This window comes from Anolis sagrei, chromosome 3 (assembly GCF_037176765.1).
Source record: "Anolis sagrei isolate rAnoSag1 chromosome 3, rAnoSag1.mat, whole genome shotgun sequence".
Taxonomy (NCBI): Eukaryota; Metazoa; Chordata; class Lepidosauria; order Squamata; family Dactyloidae; genus Anolis; species Anolis sagrei.
The window spans coordinates 108,528,337-108,554,476 of NC_090023.1; the positions used below are offsets into that span (position 1 = coordinate 108,528,337).

General features: G+C 40.8%; 1 protein-coding gene across 2 annotated transcripts in view; it reads left to right on the plus strand.

Annotated features, from left to right (window-relative positions):
- Positions 1–1,329: 1,329 nt before the first annotated feature.
- Positions 1,330–26,140, plus strand: part of GRTP1 (growth hormone regulated TBC protein 1) — a 34,733-nt gene continuing 9,922 nt past the window's right edge. The window contains exons 1-5 of one of the 2 annotated variants that reach the window (XM_060769647.2): positions 1,510–1,856; positions 9,761–9,912; positions 15,745–15,903; positions 19,833–19,957; positions 25,243–25,339. In XM_060769647.2, the coding sequence (XP_060625630.2) occupies positions 1,798–1,856; positions 9,761–9,912; positions 15,745–15,903; positions 19,833–19,957; positions 25,243–25,339 (592 nt within the window). In that variant the 5' untranslated portion in view covers positions 1,510–1,797. Of the gene's footprint in view, positions 1,857–9,760; positions 9,913–15,744; positions 15,904–19,832; positions 19,958–25,242; positions 25,340–26,140 lie in introns of both variants that reach the window. The other variant, XM_060769648.2, reaches the window with a different exon arrangement.

The window sequence follows — 26,140 nt, forward strand, 5'->3', positions numbered from 1 at the left end:
CTGGGGAAATTCTTTGTTGAGAGAAGAACTTCCTGACAAGAGCTGTTCAACAATGGAACTCTCTGCCTCAGAGTGTGGTGGAAGCTCCTTCTTCGGAGGCTTTTAAGCAGAGGCTGGATGGCCATCTGTCGGGGGTGTTTTGATTGTGCCTTTCCTGCAAGTGAGGTGGTTGGGCCGAATGGCAGGAGGGTTTTTTCCAGTTCTATGATTCTACATGAACATTAGGAAGAACTTCCTGACGATGAGAGCTGTCCAACAATGGACCTCTCCGTTCCTTAGAGGCTTTTAAACAGAGGCTGGATTGCCATCTGTCGGGTGTGCTTTGATTGTGCCTCTCCTGTGTGGGATGTGGTTAGACTGGATGGCCCATGAGGTCTCTTCCAACTCTTATGACTCTATGTGAACATCAGGAAGAACTTCCTGACGGTGAGAGCTGTCCAACAATGGTCCTTTCTGCCTCAGAGTGTGGTAGAAGCCCTTTCCTCAGAGGTTTTTAAGCAGAGGCTGGATGGCCATCTGTCGGGGGTGCTTTGATTGTGCCTTTCCTGCGTGGAATATGGTTGGACTGGATAGCCCATGAGGTCTCTTTCAACTCTTATGACTCTATGCGAACATCAGGAAGAAATTCCTGATGGTGAGAGGTGCCCAACAATGGACCTCTCTGCCTCAGAGTGTGGTAGAAGCCCATTCCTCAGAGGCTTTTCCTGCTTGGGAGGTAGTTGGTCCAGATGGCTCATGAGGTCTCTTCCAACTCTTATGATTCTACGTGAACATTAGGAAGAACTTCCTGATGGTGAAAGCTGACCAACAATGGACCTCTCTGCCTCAGAGTGTGGTGGAAGCTCCTTCCTCAGAGGCTTTTAAGCAGAGGCCGGATTGCCATCTGTCGGGCCTTTCCTGCATGGGAGGTAGTTGGTCTGGATGCCTGGATTGTCTCTTAGGTTCCTTACTTACTTAGGTGATCTCTAGTTGGCTGAGTAGGATAGTCTTCCAGGATCAGTTTTCTGGTGGATCCCTAGGTGACTGTGGAGCCCTATTCTTGATCTGCATCTTCTCCCACAGTGGGGGCATTGGTTTCCAAGAGGATGGCGGTCTCGGTCGGGGTTGGCTTGACACGCCTTCCTCTTGGCACTTTCTCTCTTTTGCCCTCCATTCGTGCCTCTTCAAATTCTGCAGCACTGCTGGTCACAGCTGACCTCCAGAGATTTTAAGGCTGGCTTTGAGCCCATCTTTAAATCTCTTTTCCTGCCCACCAACATTCCGTTCTCCGTTCTTGAGTTCAGAGTAGAGCAACTCTAGGTAGCTCTTCATGAGCCTCCTAGGGTGGCTTTCTCGAGCTCAGGGATGGTTTGGTCAGTCCCTTTGAAGCCCTGCCTGGAGACCCTGGGTAATTCCCACTCCCAAGTCTTGACTGGGATGCTCCTGAGGGCCCAAGGCCAGATTTGCCGGCGGCTTTTCCCCTTTAAGCCCCGTCCAAGGCTTGAGGGAGGGGAGGCCCGTTCCTTTGGGAAGCGCCCCTTCCTCCTTAAAGGGCCAGGCAGGGCAGGCTGTGCTTTTGCCAAGCGCTCTCCTCCTCCTCCTCTTGCTCCTGCCTCTCCCTCTCTTGCCACCCAAAGCCTGGCGCTTCCGAGGAGACGGAGGAGGAGCCCAGAGGAGGACGCCTCGCCTCTTTCTGGTCCCGGCGAAGGGACTTTGGCTCCTCTTCCTCACAAGAAAGGCCGGGAGGACGGAGGAAGAGGAGGAGGAAGAGGGGCTCCCCCAATTCTGTGCTGGAGGAGCCCCCCGGACCCTTTCCCCATGGAGCCGGAGGACGCGCGGCGAGCCAAGCAAGAGACCCGCGACAGCAACGTCCACAGGTAGCTCTGCACTTTTCCCTCTCTTGGGCTTTCCCAGCCAGGAGTCCTTCTTCTTGCCTGGCCCTCCCCAGGTGCCTCAGGTGCAACAGGAAGTCAAGGCAACCTGATGGGAAGGAGGAGCAGGCTTGCACTTGTTGGGAGAGATTCTCACTCCCAGGAAGGAAAGTTTGGTGGGAGCCGCAACTGGGGCTGGCTCTACACTGTCCAATTAAAGCAGTTTGGTACCACTTGGAACTGCCTTGGCTCAATGCTGTGGAGCCCTGGGATTTGTAGTTTTGGGAAGGGCATCAACACTCTCTGGCAGAGAAGGAGATAGAGCCCAAACTGCCTTGATTCCAGAGCATGGAGTCAAGGAAATTCACTAAGTGGTTTCAGACTGCAATATTGTAGGCCAACTTGGGCCCTCCTGGTGTTTTGGACTCTCTCTCTCTCTCTATCAGGCCTGGGCCAACTTGGGCCCTCCAGGTTGTTTTGGACTTCAACTCCCACCATTCCTAACAGCCTCAGGCCCCTTCCTTTTCCCCCTCAGCCGCTTAAGCCTGAGGCTGTTAGGAATGGTGGGAGTTGGAGTCCAAAACACCAGGAGGGCCCAAAGTTGGCCCATACCTGGTGTAGATGTATTCACAGCCTCTATCTAATTGGAAAGACCCTTTGGATGAACTTAATTGTGTCCTCCTCTAGCTGGAGATGAATGAGAAATGTGTACAGGGCATTCCCTCCCAGAAAGGAAACATATACACCTTTTATCCATGGTTATTTGAAAGCTAAGCCGATCCATTGATGTTATTATCATGGTTGGGTCGGAATTACACATTTCATCTTAAATTGAGGCGTCCCTGCTTGTATCGAGGAAGCAAACCTTCCTTTAAAGTTACAAACCTTGCTTAAAAGCTGACAAGTGTAATTTCATAACACTTGTCTTTACTATTGAGATCTTCAGTCCATTTGGGAGGTGGAATATATCAACGCCATCCAGAATTATAAGTTGTTGAGGTGTATACATTTGCAGGGAACACTATATATCTTGCTCTCTGGTTCACTGGTCATGTTCATTTCCCTACTTTTCAAAGCCCAATTACCAAAGGACTCAATTTATCTCCCTAAGAGAAAACTGGACAGCCCAAACCCCGAGGAATTATGTACCACTTGGTTGTTAGGAGGTCAGACTTCATAGAAACTTTTTCATTTCTTAGAATATTTTGCGGTACCCCAACTTGATAGTATAGGATTTTCCCAACAGTTTTTAATTGCCATATATACTCGAATATAAGCAGAATTTTTCAGCCCATTTTTTAGACTAAAAAATTCCCCCTCGGCTTGTATTAGATTCAAGGTTATTTATTATTTTACTCCATTACTATTATTATTTTTATTACATTTATTATCTTACTCTCTTTGTTATTTTACTGATATAAAGACACTGTATGTCACAGCAAACGAGATATATATGCTGAGTTTCGTATCACAAAATCACAAGTCAAACACTTCCCAAGCGTTTAGGACGGTGTGATGTATTTTCAAATGATGCGCGCAGATCTAAGTAAGGTGGCCTTTTGCAGTTGACTGATCGTGATTTTGTCAATGTTTATTGTTTCCAAATGCCAACTGAGATCTTTTAGCATTGCACCCAGTTATTATTATTATCATCATTATTACTACATTTTACATTATTTTACTCTATTAAAATAGAGTAAAATAATGATACATGTTTTGATTGATTTTATTGATTCTGTTATGTAAGTAAGTAAAGTTTATTATGGTCAATGACCAGATCACAACATGGGGACCCAGTCCCGTACATTCACATCAAACCCAAGGGGTTATACACTTCAAACTTTTAACAAATTTTAAAATTTAAACTAAAAACCAATACAAGTAGTTATTAAAACATAACAACCCAGAAGATCATCCAACGCAGTCTAAAGAGAGGTAGTGGGGATGGCACCGGGGGTGAGGGGGGAATATCCAACCCTATAAATATCAGTCTATGTCTGATTTCCCATCTATATTGCAGAGGAGAAGTTTAGGTCTTTTAACCCTGTTATGGTTTTATTATTCAATTGTTTTATTATATTGAAATTGTATTTTATGGTCTTGGTACCAACTGTAAACCATCCCAAGTTGCCTGCGGGCTGAGAGGGATGGTATATAAATGCAGTAAATAAATAAATAAATAAATATTATTATTTTATTACATTTATTATTTTACTCTATTTATTATGGTTATTATTGCATTTACTGTTTTACTCTATTATTACTGTAATTATTACATTTCCATTATTATTCCTCTATTATTTATTATTTTATCACATTTATTATTTTACTCTATGTATTATTGTTATCATTGCATTTATTATTTTACTCTATTATTACTGTAATTATTACATTTCCATTATTTTTCTCTATTATTTATTATTTTTATTACATTTATTATTTTACTCTATTTATTATTACTTTATTATTATTGGAAGGGTACGTTAGCACATTTACATTGAAGATTAGAATAATGGTTTAATCAGAGTTGGACAGTCTTATCATAAATTACAGTTTTATGTAAATATTCAAAAACATTTATCCTACTGATGCTTCAGTTAATGTAATTTTATTTTTATTTTATTTTGACATTTAGTAGTAGCTGCGGCATTTCCCACCCTCGGCTAATTCTTGGGATAATACGTTTCCCCAGTTTTATGGTAAAATTAGGTGCCACGGCTTATATTTGGGTCAGCTTATACTCAAGTATATATGGTACTCTTTATGCTATTTATTTTCTAAGAAACAGCCACGAACCTCTTTGTCTTAGCAAGAAGCATGATTGGGTTCCTGTGAGTTTTCTAGGCCATGTTCCAGAAGCATTCTCTCCTGAAGTTTTGCCCACACCTATGGCAGGCATCCTCAGAGGTTATGAGGAACCTACAAACTATCTACAGACCCACTAAGAAAATCCAACAAATGCTACATTCAGTAAAGGACAAGGAATCCTCTCACCTCTGTAGCTGTGAACAAGTCTACCTAGGGACCACCAAACACAGCATCATCCAAATATGAATTAAGGAACATGAAAGGCACTGCAGACTGATTCAACTTGAGAAGTCAGCCTTAGCAGGGCACCTGATGAACCAACCTGGACATAGCATATTATTTGAGAACACAGAAATGGTGGACCACTCTAACAACCACTATGTCAGACTATACAGAGAAGCCACTGAAATCCACAAGCATGTGGACAGTTTCAACAGAAAGGAGGAACCATGAAAATGAACAAGATCTGGCTACCAGTATTTTAAAAAGTCTAAAATTATAACAGGAAATAAAGAACAACACTCAAACACAGGGGAACTCTAGACAAGAATCAATCAGGGCCAGCAAACACCTCCCAACAAAGGATCCCCCAGTCAGCAACCAGCCAGGCCTTGAAGCTGTAAGGCCATTCAGTATTAAATAAGGTAGCCAATTGCAACATCCATACTTGCCTCCAAGAGACAAGAGTTCTTTCCCCCACCCTGGACATTCCACAGACATATAAACCCCACTTGCCTAGTTTTCAACAGACCTCACAACCTCTGAGGATGCCTTCCATAGATGTGGGCGAACGTCAGGAGAGAATGCTTCTGGGACATGACCATACAGCCCAAAAAACTCACAGCAATCCAGTGATTCTGGTTCTGAAAGCCTTCAAAAACCACAAGAAGCATGACGTATTTAAATATTTTAGAATACTGTAATTGAAGAGATTTTCTTTCACATATAAAACAATAATACATTTACAATGGGAATGTAATTTGAGGTGTTTTGAGTTCTGCAAGGCACCTGTGACCTCAATAAATAAAGAAATATTAATGTATACAGAAGTCCATAGTCACTGGAGATTATGAAGAGACTGGGTGCTGTCTAGACAGAAGCTGTGGGTCATAGATACGCATTCCTTGTCATTCTAAAGGCCTGCTTCCTTAATGGAATCTGAACAGCAGGACAGATGAGACATTAGTGATGCTCGATCAATATTTCCATGATCATGACGGGACAGTGGCTAATGCAATATTTATCGTTCTGCTGCATATCAACATGTAGAAAGACCCAGGGTTTGTGTAATTTTTTGTTTGTTTTCCATATAGTGAAATCTGTTGGTTAAACTTTTTCATGTATTATACGGTTGGTGGCAACTCTGGCATGTTTGTCCTGAATTTCAGATTGACGATTTTCAAGATGATCGTTGATTCAGGGTGAAATAAAATCTGTAGTATCTTCCAGTATTCTGGATGATTGGTTTAGTCATCACAGCTAATTGCATTTGGATGTATGTACCAAGGCTACAAAAGTGTAGAATTTCTAATCCTGACAATTAAATAGAAGATATATTAGTGTGAAATTGACTATTTTGGGTCCACATTGATTCCTGAAGAGTAACAGCCAGCTCCTTCTGTACTTCATACCTTATTTCTTATGCACATATGTGTTATCAAAGGGTTTTATGGAGACTCACTTTGGAGAACTGTCGCAGTCCGGCTTTAGGCTGGGTCATGGAACTGAGACTGATCTCTTTCGTGGATGATCTACATAGGGAACTCCACAGCGGGAGTCTGTCCCTGTTGGTTCTCTGGACCTCTCAGTGGCCTTTGATAGCATAGAACCTGGTATCCTTCTGGTATGCCTCGCAGGAATGGGGTTGGGGACACGGTTCTGCAGTGGCTGCAGACCTTCCTGAAGGGTTGCTCTCAGACAGTGTTGTTGGGGACACCTGCGCAGCCCCACAGCCTTGTGGGGTCCCACTGGGTTCAGTATTATGTTTAATATCTACATGAAGCCACGGGGAGAGATCATCCAGAGTTTTGGAGTTCGATGTCATCTGTACACAGATGACGTCCAACTCTACTACTCCTTCCCACCTCTCACTAAGGAGGCTGTTCAGGTCCTAAGCAGGTGCTTGGCAGCTGTGACGGTCTGGATGAGGGTGAACAAATTGAAATTGAATCCAGACAAGACAGAGGTACTCCTGGTCAGTCAAAAGGCCAAATAGGATGTAGGGTTACAGCCTGTTCTGGACGGGGTTACACTCTCCTTGAAGACACAGGTTTGCCACTTGGGAGTCCTCCTGGACTCACACCTGAGCCTGGAACCCCAGGTTTCAAGAGTGGACAGGGGAGCTTTCACACAATTAAAACTTGTACGCAAGCTGCACCCATACCTTAGGAAGTCAGACTTGGCCAAGGTAGTTCATGCTCTCATTACATCTCAAATAGACTACTGCAATAAGCTCTACATGGGGCTGCCTTTGAAGACTGTTTGGAAGCTCCAAGTAGTCCAACAGGCGACAGCCAGGTTGCTCACTGCAGCAATGTACAGAGAGCATACAACCCCCCTGTCGCGCCAGCTCCACTGGCTGCCGATCTGCTACCGAGCTCAATTCAGAGTGCTGGCTTTGGCCTATAAAGCTCTAAATGGCTCCAGTCCAACTTATCTGTCTGAACGTATTTCTTCCTATGAACCTGTAGAGAGTTAAGTTCCGTGGGGGAGGGCCTGCTTTTGGTCCCATTGCAAGTGCGACTGGTGGGGAGGAGAGACAGGGCCTTCTCGGTGGTGGTCCCCCAGTTGTGGAACTCCCTTCCTCCTGGTGTTCAGGAAAAAGTGAAGACCTGGTTTTGCAGTTATTTGGATAGTGCAACATAGAATTCAGCACAATGTAGCACACAAAGGAGGACTTTAGGAGGACTTTGGGTATCATGCTTTTAAAGTTTTATGATATGTATGTTTTTATTTGTTTTATTGCACTGATGTATTGTATTTTATGTTGTTGATTATGCGGCATTGAATATTGCCATACTGTATGCACTCTGACTCCCCTGCAAGGGTGAGAAGAGCAGTATAGAACTATATTAAGTAAAGAAATAAATAACTGATGGAATAGCATAGAATAGAGGTAGTATGCTGCTATCACCTCAGCATAACAGAGCTGCAAACCCAAACAGAGCTGAAAACAAAGAGTTTGTAAGTATTATGAAGCAGTATGGAAAAGGACCCTTGCACACTAGCCTTACACTGCATATGTCGTTTTGTCATTACAGTTATGAAACATATCATGAAATCAAGGTGTCTATTTACTCTGTGTGAAATAAGGCCTGTGACAAAACGTGTGATTGAAATGTGCAGAAATGTCTATCCTTTAAAAAATATTCAGTACAACCCCTGTATCCGCTGAAGATATGTTCCAAGACACTGCTGGAGAAATGCAACTGTGTATAATATATTTTCACAATACTTGGGCTGGACACTTCCCATAGAATAGCACTGGAGGATCTAAAGAGGCCCACAAAACTCTTGTGGAGGGGAGAGATATTTTCTTTCACTGTGTGTAACTGAAACCATGGATACGTCCCTAATAGCATAAAAAGGCAAATCTCTGTTGGCCTCCAAATGCATTGAAAATAAAAATCCTTCCTCTTTGATATATTTTCCATATCTATATCTTTATGTATTATGTATTGGTATATGTGTGTGCATAAGAACCTATAGGTTTTCTGATTAGAAAGTCTTATGGTTGCGTCATGGTCCTCAGCCTAAACTACTGTTTGGCAAGATACAGAAGGCTTTGTTCTCATGCTTCCTTTGAAGCTACAAGAAGTTCAGAAATTCTGGCTCTACTTTCAGTAAAGGTCAAGGTTTCCCCTTGAGTCTAGTTGCGTCTGACTCTGAGGGGTGTCCAACTAGCAGTTGGTGCTCATCTCCATTTTTAAGCTGAAGAGTCGGCATTGTCCGTAGACACCTCCAAGGTCATGTGGCCAGCATGACTGCATGAAATGCCGTTACCTTCCTGCCAAAGCCATATCCCTTGATCTACTCACATTTGCATATTTTTGAACTGCTAGGTTGGCAGAAGCTGGGGCTAATAACGGGAGCTCACCCCATCTCACTGATTTGAACCACTGACCTTCTGGTCAGCAAGTTCTGCAGCTTAGTAGTTTAAACCGCTGTGTCACCATGACCCCTTCCTCTGCTTTTAGTTCAGTTCATTTTGTTGTAATTAAGTCCCACAAATTGTAATTAACACGAACTAAAGTTAGTTTAATTTCAATTTTTTTTGGGTTGAAAGTTGATTTATTTAAACTTACTAAAAGTGTTAGCTGCAGTTCCTCATTTCGGATGACAGGGGAAATCATAATTAACTAAAAGTCGTAGCAAACTCTTCCAAAGTCCTTTCTATTGCTCAGGAAAGGCTGCATGAATTTAGGAGGACTAGGCATATTTCTGTTTTATTGAGCCATCATTAAGCATAACACCCAAATATGCATACTGTTTTTTTTTCCTTTAGTAAAAAATTACAATGCTAAGAAAATTAAAAGTTGAAGTGTTCCTTTTATCTTCTTCTTTCTGGATCACTATTGTGGGAACAGAGATGTGAATATTCACTATGGGATATGTGGTATGCTGATGGATTTAGCATATTATTTACCTTTTTTCATGGGACCCAGAAGAAGTGGAGTGGGAGTCTTATCTCTTTTCATTGTTTTAGTGGATCGTGTGAAATAGTCCAAAGTTCCTAGTAACAAATTTGATACTATTTGAATGTCTTCAGAATCACAAAAATCCCATTCCAAGTGTTATCTTGAAAATGTTTTGGCAGGAACGGTTATTGCTCCCTTCAAAGGGCCCTTCCACACCCATATAACCCAGAATATGAAAGCAAAAAAATCCCACAATATCTACTTTGAGCTGGGTTATCTGAGTCCACACTGCCATATATTTCAGTTCAAAGCAGATAATGTGGGATTTTATTCAGCTGTGTGGAAAGGCCCAAAGTTTCCCAAAATCAGTTAATTCCACACTGTCTGTCTGAGAATTACCTTCTGTTTGGGTATAGAAATGGAGCTTATTTAGCTGCATAAAACTAATCTCTGTTTGTCTTGCAGAGTGGATTCCTATGGATTTGAAAGGCCCACAGACTTTGACTATGTGACATATGAAGATTTCTTTTCTGGATACTTAGTAGTACTCACCAGAAGAGCAATCAAATGGTCCAAGCTTTTAAAGGGAAATAATAGTGTATCTAAAAGCTTAAAAGGTAAGAGTTCAATGTGTTGTAGGATTTTAAAAATATGAACACAACACTTGAATTAAAAGTTGTTCTCTTTTTTACTGTCGTTTAATTTATTGTCCTCAATTTACTTAAAACACTGAAAAAATATGTACATGATTGTGATTGCCTTTCTTTTTCAATATTTATTTGTATGTTTATGACCCATATAATGACTGAAAAACAGCAAAGACGTCAACTTCTTGATTTCCTGGTTGACCAAGAATGGGTTGTTTTCAATTCTGTGTTGTCCTTGTAAGAAATCGTTGTTGCTTCTCTACTTGTCTGGTTACTTGTTGCAAAAGTAGTACAGTCAGTTGTCTTGGACAGAAAGTGTTTTCCCCCTATTTCTGTTTTCTAGAGCCTGGCGTATTTGGAAATTTGGACTTTCACTTGTAAGCCACTTTAAAAACAAGCTGAAATGTGAAATCACTCCACCGCAGGCATGGGCAAACTTCGGCCCTCCCGGTGTTTTGGACTTCAACTCCCTGAATTCCTTAAGTGTCTGAGGGAGAAAAGGAAAGGGCCTGAGGCTGTTAGGAATTGTGGGAGTTGAAGTCCAAAACACGTGGAGGGCCCAAGTTTGCCCATGCCTGATCTACATATGTTTCTGAAAAGATTACAAGCATAATCTAAAGTGAGGCAGTCAGCTAATATTTGAACTCCATGTTCATCTTCATATAATAGGTTAAACCAAAGAGTCCCCTATATGAACACAAAGGCAGTTCTGTAACCTTAAGGGTAGATATTTGGGGTTCTTTTCTTTACTGATTCCACTTGCCATTATTTAATATCATCCCTTTTATTGTTGGGATTAGATTTTCAGTGGTCTGGGAATTATAACAGATTGTGGTGGAGGTTCCTTCTTTGGAGGCTTTTAGAGGCTGGATGGTCATCTGTTGGGAGTGCTTTGAATGTGATTCTCCTGCTTCTTGGCAGAATGGGGTTGGACTGGATGGCAAACAAAGTCTCTTCCAACTCAGTGATGCTATGATTCTATGGGTGTCATTTCATGAAGTCCTCCCTGACCCAAAATTTAGTATGCAAGCCAATGAGATAAATTTTTGTTGGTTTAAGGGTGATCCATATAACAAAATTCTATAACGAACACAGAGGTGATACATCTTGAAATGTAAAGCCAATTAAAGACTTGCATTATAGCATATCCATGGTCATGATCATTTGAAGCTTAAGAAGAAGCATTCTCAGATGTAGTTTATTCCCATGTGAAAAGACATACAATAGAGTCTCACTTATCCAGCCTTTGCTCATCCAATGTTCTGTATTATCCAGTGTAGTCTGCCTCCCGCCCAGATCCACAGCTGTTTTAATACATTGCGATGTTTGGTCCTAAATTCGTAAATATGGTAATTACTACATGTTACCGTGTATTGAACTGCTGTTTTTGTCAATTTGTTGTAAAACATGATATTTTGGTGCTTCATTTGTAAAATCATAATGTAATTTGGCGTTTAATAGGCTTTTCCTCAATCCCTCCTTATACCTAACATTTTCGCATATCCAATGTTCTGTTGGCCCGTTTCTGTTGGATAAGCGAGACTCCACTGTATTTGTTTTTATGTCTCACTGTTTGTCTGGCACGTTTACTGATGGAGTGATAGCATGTAATTATGAAGTTTTGTGTACTGACGAAAGCTCTATAACTAGTTCGACGAGAAGGTGTCACAAACTGTTGAGGTTCATTCTCATCACTTTGTGCAATCAAAGGGCTGACTGAAAATCATGAAGTTGTGCCTAACTAGGAAAATGTTTATAGATTCTTTAAATATGTAATTCACAGTTCTGTATATCTTTCTAAATTCAAACAATATACATGCAGTTCCCAAGTTATGAACAAGATAGGTTCTGCAGGTTGGTTATTAAATTGAATTTTTATGTCAGAACAGGTACATTTTTTAAAGTGTTAACTTCAGTCAAAAATAGAGATTTTAGCTTTGAATAGCACAGGGAAGGGTTGTTTTGCTGTCTGTGCCCCTGTGATAATTGGATTTTGAAAATTTTGGCTTGCTGTGGAAACAAGGATTGGTGACAAAGCTTCAAGGGGGACAGCTTTTTGCCATGAAAACTCTTTCAGGAGTGAATTTCCTTTCCTAGGATAGCTTCCCTTTCACTTCCTGTTGTCTCACCCCCGTTCTTAACTATTAGTCATTTGTAAGTCAGACATTTGTAAGTCTGGGACTGCTTGTATGTATTTTGGGCATTCAAGGATTTTCTCACCATTATGGTAAACTTAGCAAGCTCAGTTTTTATTTAAATTGAAAATATGTGTTCTGTCTTCAAAAGATTCATTTAGCAAATGTTATTGGCAAACATCCTCAGAAGTTGTGAGGTCTGTTTGAAACTAGGCAAGTGAGGTTTATATATCTGTGGAATGTCCAGGATGGGAGAAAGAACTCTTGTCTGCTTGAGGTAAATGTGAATTTGCCATTGGCCACCTTGATTACTATTAAATGGGCTTACAGCTTCAAAGCCTGGCTGGTTGCTGCCTGAGGGAATCCTTTGTTGGGAGGTGTTAGCTGGCCCTGATTGCTTCATATCAGGAATTCCCCTGTTGTTTGAGTGTTCTTCTTTATTTACTGTCCAGATTTTAGTAGTCAAAACTCCAAAATCAGGACAGCAAATAAAGAGCCATAATAAATAAATGTGGCCAATTGCAACATTCACACTTGCCTCAGCAAGACAATATTTCTTTCTCCCACCCTGGACATTATTCCACAGATATAAAAACCTCACTTGCCTTGTTTCAAACAGACCTCACAACCTCTGAGGATGCATGCCATAGATGTGGGTGAAACATCACGAGAGAATGCTTCTGGAATATGGCCATACAGACCAAAAAACTCACAGCAACCCAGTGATTCCACCCATGAAAGCCTTCGACAACATGTTCTTGACAAAGTTTTAAATGTGTCATCTTGACTGTGTATGGTTGGACTCAGACCCAAATAACTTGTGAGTTTGTGATGGGTGATGGCAGGTAGTGAGAAGAGTTATCCTTATTTCAACTTAAAATGAAATATATGCAGTATATTTAAAAACACACATCCCACAAATAATTAATACAGATTTATGCATTGGTAGTCTTTTTTTTTTTGTTTTCAACTGGTAGCTGAGAAATGGATGCATAGTCTATGTAAAATGTAAATGGATTATTCTTTGCAGGAGGCCTCTGGGTCTGCTGTCATAATATGAGCCAGTGTTAAAGTATAATGAGTGTATGTTAAGCCGCAGGGCTGTTTTCCCCTTGTGTTGGCCATCAAAGCCATAAGGCAGGCTCTGCTTCTAGCATCTGATTTAACTGCGTTCCAGCTGGCTTTGCTTTCAGAATCAATAGCCATGATGGGAAAGGGTCATTTCGAAAGGCAAAAGAGACGTTATGGGAACAGTACTCAAACTGAGTGCTTTTCTTCTTGGCATAACTATGCAAATATTCTAACAGTCAGGGAAAGAAATTATCATTCATATTTCTTTCAGTTCCATTTTATAAGATAGGATAACTATTTGGGTATCCCGATACATAGCTGCATTTTGTGTGGTAAATTTGAAACATGTTATGAAATTGTAGTTGTTTTTTATATTTACAAAGTGATTTGTACAATATAACATTTTTGAAGATTTCTGTTCTCTTTTGCCCTGTTTCCCCCAAAATAAGACCTATCCTGAAAATAAGCCATAGCATGATTTTTCAGGATTTTTGAGGCTGCTCAAAATGTAAGACCTACTTCAAAAATAATCCTAGTTACAATTAAATAAAATATATCAAATTGGGGGGAAAGATATCCTCTGAAAATAAGCCCTAACACATCTTTCAGAGCAATAATTAACACAAGAGTGACTAAAATGATAAAAGGTCTGGAGAACAAGCCCTATGAGGAGCGGCTTAACGAGCTGGGCATGTTTAGCCTGAAGAAGAGAAGGCTGAGAGAGGATATGATCGCCATGTATAAATATGTGAGAGGAAGCCACAGGGAGGAGGGAGCAAGCTTGTTTTCTGCTTCCCTGGAGACTAGGACGCGGAACAATGGCTTCAAACTACAAGAGAGGAGATTCCATCTGAACATGAGGAAGAACTTCCTGACTGTGAGAGCCGTTCAGCAGTGGAACTCTCTGCCCCGGAGTGTGGTGGAGGCTCCTTCTTTGGAAGCTTTTAAACAGAGGCTGGATGGCCATCTGTCAGGGGTGATTTGAATGCAATATTCCTGCTTCTTGGCAGGGGGTTGGACTGGATGGCCCATGAGGTCTCTTCCAACTCTTTGATTCTATGATTCTATGATTCTACAAGTCTCTGTCATATTTTCAGAGAAACAGGGTATCTAGTTTGCTGGATTGTGTATGATCTAGAGTTTCTTATTTGGTTAATTTTTTGCATGGCCCTTATAGCAAATGATGGAGTATTTGTGTAATTTGAGTTTCGGCTGGGAACACACTTGAAATGTCACAAATTGCCTCTACCGAACATTGCTGCTGAAATCCTAGCACTTCTTGTGGGAAACATGGCAGGGAAGGAGCATGCATGACGTTCCAAGGAGAATCATACATATTTTTTCTTGTGTGCCATGTGTCCCAACAAAATTGCTGGTATGTTGACACATCCACAGTAGTTCCCGTGGCAGTGGAAACTTAGCAGAACCTTTGTTGTCCCAGCTTTAGTTTAGACATACTTAATTTTTCCGTGTACACTTAGACATTTTCATTGTTTTCTAAACCATTCCACCCACTGTTAAATACATTCCTCATTGTAAGTTTGATATTACTTTGCTAACTCCCTGATAGTCTCATTGAGGAAACAAGGGCCTGCGTTCTGTTTCAAGATCAGCAATTCATCTCTGTTTTCACTAATATATTAACATAGGTTCCATGGTTTCTACCACCCCACAGGGTTGCTGTGGAGAATGTGGGGAAAGCTTGCATGGGTTGCTAAAGTAGGGCTGGGAATCATAGACTATATGAACCCTTGTGCCGGCTGAACTGCTGACCTGAAAGCCATTGGTTCGAATCCGCAAGATGGGGTGAGGTCCTGTTTGTCAGCTCCAGCTTCCCATGCGGGGACATGAGAAAAGCCTCCCACAGGATGGTAACACACCCAGGTGTCCCCTGGGCAACATCCTTGCTGACAGCCCATTCTCTCACACTAGAAGCAACTTGCAGTTTCTCAAGTCTCTTCTGACACAATAACAAAAAATCAGACTGTAATTTCCAGTGAAGCCCCCAGTGGCTCAGTGGGTTAAACTGCTGAGCTGCTAAACTTGTTGACTGAAAGGTCGCAGGTTCAAGTCCGGGGAGCGGCGTGAGCTTCTGCTGTCAGCCCCAGCTTCTGCCAACCTAGCAGTTTGAAAACATGCAAATGTGAATAGATCAATAGGTACCGCTCCGGCGGGAAGGTAAGGGCACTCCATGCAGTCATGCCAGCACATGACTTTGGAGCTGTCTATGGACAACGCCAGCTCTTTGGCTTAGAGATGAGCACCAACCCCCAGTGTTGGACACAACTGGACTTAATGTCAGGGGAAAACCTTTACCTTTGCTTAATTTCCAGTAGTCCTAGTTAATATAGGCAATGCTAAGTAAAACTGGGGTTTGCAGTTCAATATTATTGGGAAGGAAGAGCTGCATGATTCCTACCCCTGGGCTATAGGAAAACAATTGATCTTGCTTTAATCCCTCATAGACCTTCACAATTGCAGTTTCTCAAGTCACTCCTGACACAAAAAATGCCCTTAATATATTAAGTTCTCCACTGTGTCTTATACAAATAGAGAAGGTGTACTCAAGTCATATATGTGTGTTTTTTTATTGCAGTGAAACGCTACATCAGGAAAGGCATTCCAAATGAGCACCGGCCGCTGGTATGGATGGTGGTCAGTGGTGCTCAAGCCCACATGGAACAAAACCCTGGGTACTACCAGAAGCTTCTTGATGGGGACAAAAATGACAAGCTGGTGGAAACAATTAAAACAGGTGAACTTCTAAATACATATCTATATGTATTTTTTCCCCCTGATAAGCTAGGAGCTCATAGTATAGGCAATTTTGGCCTTGAATGGACATTTAGAGATGTATTGTTATTTTAATCCTCTTTGTAGATGTAGCAGGAGGCATTTCAAGTTTTCAGTTCTTGCAAGTGTAAATAAACCATAAATTATAGAATAACTTACAGCAATGCTACAAATAACCCCCTTTTAAAAAATAGAGTGCAATGTGGAATGATGGATAGATCATGGTAGTTGCTGAGACTGGAAACTTGTAGTCAAGGGTTGACCCAATTATGTAGTTGAAATAATGACTTGAAATAGCTGGTGTTGTCCTGTACTGTTATTACAGGATGTAATTCTTCCTTCTCTCATTCTGTTCCTGAGGGGGGGGGGGGGAGGACCAAGTCCCAAGATCCAAGAAACCCTAATCATCACTGTTACCCAACCCAATATGTCCCAAGTTGCATCTATATTATAGAATTAATACTGTTTAGAAACACTTTAACTGCCATGTCTCAATGCTATGGAATCATTGGAGCTGTTGTTTTACAGAGCCTTTGAGCTTTTCTGTAGAAGACTAAAAGTTTCTCACTAAACTATAAATCCCAGGATTCCATAGCATTATGTGATATTTAAAGTAATAGTATTCCCCATAGTAACCTATGGATGCGAGAGCTGGACCATAAGGAAGACTGAATGAAGGAAAATAGATGCTTTTGAACTGTGGTACTGGAGGAAAATTCTGAGAGTGTCTTGGACCGCGTGAAGATCCAACCAGACCATACTCCAGGAAATAAAGCCCAGCTGCTCACTGGGTGGAAGGATATTAGAGGCAAAGATGAAGTACTTTGGCCACATAATGAGAAGACAGGAAAGCTTAGAGAAGACAATGATGCTTGGGAAAATGGAAGGAAAAAAGAAGAGGGGCCGACCAAGGGCAAGATGTATGGATGTTATCCTTGAAGTGACTGGTTTGACTCTGAAGGAGCTGGGGGTGGCCATGGCCGACAGGGAGCTCTAGCATGGGCTGGTCCATGAGGTAACGAAGAATCAGAAGTGACTGAACAAATAAACAATAACAAGCGATAGCAGTTAAACTACAATAATTAAATTAGTCAGTCTGCCCAAGTAATGACTGTCTGAATGTGTTGGGATTGCATCTACCATCATTCTTGGCTAGCCTGGCTATTGGGAAATGCCAAATTGTGTGCTTCTAGGAGTTTTTGTAGTTCTAGGAGTTTTTATAATTCATTCAGAACTGAAGTCAAATTAACATTTAAAAAATAACTATGCCCTTTAGAAATATCCGAGAACCTTTGTTTAGATTGGTGGGGTTGGAAAATTGACCTAAGTCAGGCTCCAATAGGCGTCTGAATACGGTGTAATGGAAATTTAAGGTAATCGGGTTCACGCAACAATCTCAGAGCAAGAAGCTTCCTGTTCATAGTTCCAGTGTTCCAGGTAAGTGACTGAAGTGATTATTCAAGGTCAGCTTAACAGGCTAATCTTGGAAATCCAAAACACAGACAAGAAACCGAGTGTCCTTTCTGTTCCTAGAAAACATACAGTGGGGTACTGTTAAATCCATGAACAATTATGTAAAATAATGATAATGATTTTGTATAGAGACAGATAAAAACATTTTTGGACACTTCACATGTCTCTCTGAGTTTAGTAGGAACACACTGTGAAGAATCCCTTAGGTCTTCCTGTTAGCCTTGTGTCTTATCACAATTCACTCCTTTTAGAAATGTATGACTAGTTTTTGCTGATACAAACAATCTAACCACAGTGTTCTCATTTGCTAGGACTTAAGCAAAGAGTAATTCATTACTTATGTAAAAGAGCATATTTTTGCATTTGTGATACCTTTTCCTGTAGCAGAAATAGCAGCATGATCAGAAGAGATTTGAGGGGGTGAAAACACAACAAAACGGAGGGCACCAAACTGGCTGAGAGAATTCAGCAGTGCATTTTTTGACAGTTAAAATCTAGGTTGGTCTGTTGTTCTGTTTACCGGGATTTACTATGGAAGTGCAGATTTAGTAAGATAGTAAGTAAACCACAGACTATTACAATGCAGTCTGAGCCCTGCCACATACACAATGGAGGACCTTCTTGCAGTAACACCAGAGGCACTTGACGTGGCCAGCTTCTGGTCAAAGAACATTTAGTATAATGCCAAGTTCTTAACTTTGTTTGTGGTTTTTCTATACATTATAACTGTATTCTCAGTTAGCTTCTGACCCGATAAATAAATAAATAAATAAGATACTTGATTATATTTGAGCCTATGAATATTATTTATATAGGTTATTAATAATACCCTTTATTTATATTCCGCTTTATCTTCCCAGAGAGACTCAGAGCAGATTACAGTACATATAAGGCAAACATTCAATGCCTTTTAACACAAACAACGACATACAATACACAGATAGGTCTAAATCTTCCCCTTTTATCCAACTCAACTTCAAGCCATGGGGAGGTGCTGTTGTGCCATTTTTCCATGCTGAAGGAGCCTGCTGGCTGTAGCATTCTCTCATCTTTTGCTAGCATGTCTGTATGGGGCGCTTTTTTAACCTTCCCATCAGAGGCAGTACCTATTTATCTACTCGCATTGCATGTTTTCGAACTGCTAAGTAGGCTGAGAGCTAGAACTGACAGGCAAGAGCTCACCCCAACTCATCAGCCTTTCCTGCAGCTAGTGACTTTAAACCACTGAGCTACTGCAGCCACACAAAATAAAATATTATTTGTATTTTATGTGGCCACAGTTTTTTAAATTTAAAATTAGTGAAACATTTGTTAAGGTTACAGTACAAGCACACCTGCCAAGAAGCAAATCTCATTCGACTAATTGGAAGTTACATTTAGGGAGGAGGGCCAAAGTTGGGAGGGTACAGTTATTTGCATAATTGACTTTGATTTCAGCAAGCTGTGTACACACCTCTCCCTTTTTTCTTTTTCTTTTTTTGTTTCAATAATTTTATGCACATAACTCCAGTTGCCTTCAGTAGGATTTTGGGTGCTCAAGAGAATGTGAGTCGAACTGCAATCTTCAAATGTGCTCCAAGGAAATGATGAGAAACCCCTAATCCTAACAAAGGATTCCCCCAGGCAGGAAGCAGCCAGGCTTTGAAGCTGCAAGACTATTTACTCTGTTGTAATTTATTGTTTGGACTTGGCCTCATGTAAGCCGCTCCAAGTCCCCATCGGGGAGATAGTGGCGGGGTATAAATACAGATGATGATGATGATTATTATTATTATTATTATTATTAATCAAGGTGGCCAATTGCAAAATTCACACTTGTCCCAAACAGACAAGAGTTCTTTCTCTCACCCTGGACATTCCAGAGATAAATAAACCCCACTTGCCTAGTTTCCAATAGACCTCATAACGTCTGAGGATGCCTGCTATAGATGTGGGCAAAATGTCAGGAGAGAATGCTTCTGGAACATGGCCATACAGCCCGGAAAACTCACAGCAACCCAACCTCTATTTTGATAAAGTTTGGAATGAAAGCGTGTGCTTAATTATTTTACATTAAACACTATCACATTCTGGGAGGCTGACCCCATTGTAAGCAAGCATTTTGGCTTTTAACCATAATTTGAAAAGCTCTGTAGATTTTTTTAAAAAAGAACTAAGTGGAATTTTCCTAAAAACTGTCATTTAGTTTCCATAGCTTACTTTTTCAAAAGCAATTAGAACAAATACCCATTGGAAATATTTTATCATTACCCACAAGAGTAAGTTGACACAGATGCTGAGACATTGTTCCATGGATCAAATGGCTTTGTAGATCATTTACATTACCTGTTTCTTCTTCCTCTTCCTCCTCCTCCTCCTCCTCCTCCTCCTCCTCCTCCTCCTCCTCCTCCTCTTCTTCTTCTTCTTCTTCTTCTTCAGACATGAATAGGACATTTCCAGATAATATAAGATTCCGCAAAAGTGCTGATCCCTGTTTACAGAAAACCCTCTACAACGTTTTAGTGGCATATGGACATCATAATCAATCAGTCGGATACTGCCAGGTATGTAACTTTAAGAAGGCAAGTATGCAGTAAGTTACTATTGAGATAGAAGCAAATTGGCACTTGGGTTTCACAGACTGAATAATCTTTTTGTGGCATTTTGTTATTCTAATACCCAGATTTCTAGGACAATTTTAACAGCTTGGCTTCTTTCTCTTTAATCTTTCTCTTTAACCTATCCAGAATGACCCCTAATACAATTTTCTTCTCATCACATCTGGAACTTGCTTGACCTCATTTCTCAAATGCTCAGAAATACAGTATGATTCCCATCCCCACAGGGCTGGTTCCTATGGTTTCACATGTCCAACAAATATATCTCAACTGGGACATTTCTAGGTCCTCCAGGCCATTTATTTCAATAGGGTTCACTATTATTCATGACGGAGCCCCTGGTGGTGCAATAGTTAAACCCTTGTGCTAGCAGGACTGCTGACCAAAAGGTCAGTGGTTTGAATCTGGGCAGAGGGATGAGCTCCCATCTGTCAGCTCCAGCTTCTCATGCAAGGACATGAAAGAAGCCTCCCACAGGATGGTAAAACATCCAGGCGTCCCCTGGGCAACCTCCTCCTTGCAGTTTCTCAAATCGCTCCTGACACGAAAAAAATTCCACAATTTCCTATTTCCATGATAAGCTCAGGAATGTATTCCCTGCAGATATGTCATTTGTACTGTAGTACGCTTACATTGCGTGCTGAACATGCCCCTCTCCTCAGATCAAATGTGATAGAGGGAAATGGTGGAAGTAGAAAAAAAGCACAGGCTTTGCCCAAAGTGTGCAAGCAGAGGATAACTGGGTACGCAACTTGAGGGAATTTATTTATTTATTTATTTTGGCACATCTTTTCTAAATGCTCTTTTTGAATGCTGTTTTATTGACTTCAAATGAGTGCGTGACCAAATTAGCTTGGAAACTGGGTTGCTGTGAGTTTTCCGGGCTGCATGGCCATGTTCCAGAAGCATTCTCTCGTGATGTTTTGTCTACATCTGTGGCAGGCATCTGCAGAGGTTGTGAGTTCTGTGAAAACTAGGCAAGTGGGGTTTATTTATCTGTGGAAGGTTCAGGGTGGGAGAAAGAACAGTTGTGGCTGTTGCCATTGGCTTCCTGTCTGAGGGAAATCCACAAGCATGTGGACAATTTTAACAGAAAGGAGGAAACCTTGAAAATGAACAAAATCTGGCTACCAGTATTTAAAAAACTTTAAAATCAAGACTGAAAATAAAGAACAACCCTCAGAAGACAGGGGAATTCCAGACAAGAAACATTCAGGGCCAGTTAACACCTCCTAACAAAGGATTCCCCCAGGCAGCAACCAGCCAGGCTTTGAAGTGGCAAGGCCATTAAATGCTAAGTAAGCTATCTGATTGCAACATTCACATCTGCTTCAGCCAGACAAGAGTTTTTTCTCCCATCCTGGACATCCCACATTTATAAACCTCACTTGCTTAGTTTTCACAGACCTCACAAACTCTGAGTATGCCTGCCATAGATGTGGGTGAAACATCACGAGAGAATGCTTCCGGAACATGGTCATACAGCCTGGAAACCTCAGAGCAACCCAGTGATTCTGGCCAGTGATTCTTTGACAGCCTGGAAACTGTTCATTTGGTCACAGTTGTGCAAACAGCAGTTACAGCCACAACGCATAAAGCAGTCTTTTCAGCTTGGTAAGCAAGGTAGCAGAGTATATAGTTCCTGTTGCATTTATCCATCCCTTTGTATAATATAAAATTCTGAACATCAGTGTCCCTTTAGTGATGTAGGTCAGAAGTATTCATAATTCTTGTGACCCGGCCCAACTTCTGGTTACAGGGTTTCTGTACTTAAGCCATCTGGATGGCACATGAGTTATACTAGATATCATAACACATTGGTAGGACTTACAGACTTTGCCTAGAGTTAACTCTAGGCTATAATGAAGTAGCAAAGTAGGGTCTTGTGGAGGCCCACATACTCATAGCACATGAATAGACATTGCACATTCATATAGTCCATTGCACATAGGGATGTGCCTCAAAGTGAGAGGAGTTTTACCTAATCCAGTGGCCGCAGGAGACAGTGCGGTAACAAAGCTGTTGGTGGTTGCAAGTTCAGTGTTGAGACTGGTCGCAAGGTCATTGTGAGATAACTGACTTTCACAAGCCCTCATGTCTGCTTTAATAGCTGCCTTGTTTGGGCCAAGAGCCAGTGTGGTGTCGTGATTTGAAGTGCTAAGCCCATTAAAAAAATAAAATAAAAAGCTACTAAAACCCATTAAACACCCAGAAATAATGGTAATAATAATAATAATAATAATTTGAAAACAAATTTCATATTTGGCATTTGAAAACAATAAACATTGACAAAATCATGATCTGTCAACTGAAAAAGGTCACCTTACTTGGATCTGCGCACATCATTCGAAAATACATCCTATAGTCCTAAACACTTGGGAAGTGTTTGACTTGTGATTTTGGGATACGAAATCCAGCATATATATCTCGTTTGCTGTGTCATACTGTGTTTTTGTGATAATAATAATAATAATAATAATAATAATAATAATAATAATAATCACCCAGAACAATGGGGTTTTTACTTGGTGATGAAAAAAGCATCATATTCAGCATCAAGGGATGAAGTTCCCTAGCTAAAATACTTCCACTCTTGGGACTAAGAGAGCCAGTGCAGTGTAGTAGTTCGAAAACCAGGGTCTGGATCCTCAGCTACAAAAACCCCACTGGGTGACCTTGAGCAAGTAACATATCTCCAGCCTCAGAAAAAGAAACATGGAGAATGGCTGAACAAACCTTGTCAAGGAAATCTGGTGATAGGTTTGCAGTAGAAGTGCCTTCATTCAGAAACAACTCGAAGACACACAACAGGCAACAAACTTTTTCTCATTTGTACAAGGTCAGTTCATAAATTGTACAAAGCAGCTTCCAAGTGAGGTTGTATCCTAAGATGATCTAGTCCTCTTCCTCTCTGTAAACTAAAGTTCATAGATAAGTTTTTAAAAAGTTTTTTAAAGGAAAGGAGGGAAGGGGGTGCTTTTATTTCGTATGATGCAAGCAGGGATACATTTCAGCACCTTCTATACCAGGGGTCCCCAAAGTTTTTAAACAGAGGGCCAGGTCACAGTTCCTCAAACCGTTGGAGGGCCGGATTATAATTTGAAAAAACATGAATGAATTCCTATGCATACTGCACATATCTTATCTGTAGTGCAAAAACACTTAAAAACAATACAATAATTAAAATGAACAATCTTAACAAATATAAACTTACTAGTATTCCAATGGGAAGTGTGGGCCTGCTTTTGGCTGATGGGATAGGATTGTTGTTCTGTTGTTGTTGTTGTTGTTGTTGTGTGCTTTCAAGTCGTTTCAGACTTAGGTTGACTCTGAGCGAGGGCCAGGTAAATGACCTTGGGAGGGCCGCATCCGGCCCCCGGGCCTTAGTTTGAGGACCCCTGTTCTATACTATAGCAATGGTTCTCAAATTTTGAACTTCAGCCTCAGTCAAGTTGGTCAATGGCCTGAGATTTTGGGAGCTGAAATTCAAAGCATCTGATGAAACAGAGTTTGAGAACGCACTGGTTTAGTTGCCTGCCCTGTTCTGGAGGACCCTTGGTGCATCCTCTTACTTGTACCCTCAATTGATTGTGGCCTGATCCATAAAACAAGCCGCCAATCTTCTCCAAAAATCGTTGTAAATCCGGAGATTGGCAAGGCATTTTGAAATGCAGCATTTCTTAGATGACGTTGGTATTTACAACTTGAGTAGACCATCAGATTGAGGGGATTTACATTAATGTTGATGGAGCATTAAACAGTGAATTCCATGGGTCTGTTTTCACTAACCAATAGATTTCAGGCCAAAGTCTTTTCTGTCAAATAAGAGAATCTGCATGCTAGAGCATGAATACCGTAAGGGTAAGGGGTGAATTGTTTTACCTTCTAAATACCCACTGAGTACAGAGAATAATATATGCAGTTCTGTATAACCCAGGCTTGCATTCCAGGGTCTTTGTAGTGCTCCTTAGTGCATGAATGTTTATGCACTGGACCACTGGCTTCTATTGAGAACTGTAACTGTGAATGTTTCCTTAGAAGAATTAAACAGGGCTTTCCTTTGCCATTGTGTGCAGCCATTCTGGTTTACGCTGGTCTGTACAATCAGTGAATGCGTTTGCTCCCTCAGTGCCTTCCAAGGGGCAGACTTTTATGCCCATTGGTTTTTTAAAGTACCAAATAGCCTTCTGTCACCATGGCTGCAATTGTAAAGCAAACTGGCAGGGCTGTGATGGCTGAAAAGATATCCTCACAACCAACAACTCTGCACAGTTTTTATAACAGCTGCTGGCTTTTGCAAACAGGCTGGGTTTGTGTGCGTGTTGGGAGGGACTTTCTGAAGGGTGCCCATTAGATGGGAACAGATGGTTATGAACTCCTGGAATGTGAAAAGAACAATTGGTCTATTTGAATTAATTGACACGTTTCACAAAGGAGGAGAATATTAGAATATTCCAAGTGTTTGCTGTATTTTTGGGCTTTTCTTCCTGCTTCAGCCCAAATCAGTACTGAGATTAAAATGGAAGAGTGTTACTTTCCCAGCGTGGAAGTGGAAAGCAAGAAGGTAAAGAACAAATGGTGAAAGAGGAGCAGGGAGGACACAAAAGAAAAAGGAGAAGCCAGGCAGGAATTCAAAAGATTAGACTGAAGAAGTGCAACTGATACTAGTGGTTCATTCATATTTAAAACGATCGTACAGTTCAGAATTTTCAGAATTGTAGTTTCACCTGTTGCAAAAGAAGTCCAATAAGATGCACAAGTATAACAAAATATTATCAACGACAACAACACCTACATTGTTTAATCTGGATTGACTTTGTCAACATTTGAAGTCAGTCTTCTCCAAGTTGGTGCCCCTTTAGAAGTGTCAAATTACAGCTATCCACAATCTTTAAGCAACTATAGAAATTGTAGTGAACACAGTGCTTCTCAAAGGGGTAGTCTAAATAAAAATAATGGATAAAATATATTATAGTCTTCAGACCAGCTCATGGAAATATAATAAAAATATTATCATAGAATCATAGAATCAAAGCGTTGGAAGAGACCTCATGGGCCATCCAGTCCAACCCCCTTGTCTAGTAGAAAGTATAATTCAGTGTCATAATATAAAATCAGTCAAACCTCTCCATATAAAAACTGAATTAAAATAATATTTGATTTTATTGTTATTTTGGTGACAGTCTTTAGCTGCATGGAACCTAAATAGACATTTCCTTTCCAAATCTTAGGGCATGAATTTCATAGCTGGCTACCTGATTCTTATAACAAGAAATGAGGAGCAGTCCTTCTGGTTGTTAGATGCTCTCATTGGCCGAATATTACCTGGTATGTCCTACTCTCATAATCTATGTTGCAGTTAATTTTTTGTATAGATTTTAAGCAATAGAAATACATTTATGTACATTATCACTTGTGATGACCCACTTCTTGTTTCCTTGTCAGTGTTCTTTCTACGTATAAGGAAGCTTAAGTCCGAACTCAAATTTTATTTAATTGCAGACTGAAAGGTTGGCTTGAGAGAATATACTAGCATATTTTAGCTGACAAAGAACATTATTTTTATAATTTACTTGCCATCCCCTGCCATGCATTGCTGTGGCCCAGTCTGTGTATATGTGTTTTGTATGTGTGCATATGTGTGTGTATATATTTGTGCATATGTGTATTTCTGTGGTTATGTGCATACATTGTAATGTAATGTATTTTTTATTTTATTTTTTTGGCTTTTTAAGTCTCTTACACTGTGTTTTTCGGGGTTTTTATGTGTGATGGTCACTCGCTGGCCTGAGAGGTGTATTGTGTCCAAATTTGGTGTCAATTCGTCCAGTGGTTTTTGAGTTATGTTAATCCCACAAATGAACATTACATTTTTATTTATATAGATTTTTGTTCTTGTCTAGCCTCCCTTTTCTCTTTGTCCTCAGTCTCCTTCAGTGGTTTCCCAATCTTTTTTTTTTGACCAGGGACCACTTGACCCAGGGACCACTTTGACCCGGGAACTACTCAACAATATGAGCACCAAAAGGATTACGGATCAATTTTTAGTCAATTTTAGTTTTTAGTCAATTTTAGATTCAGTTTGGTTATTTGTGGTGCTGATTCAAAAAATTGCATTAGATCAGGGGT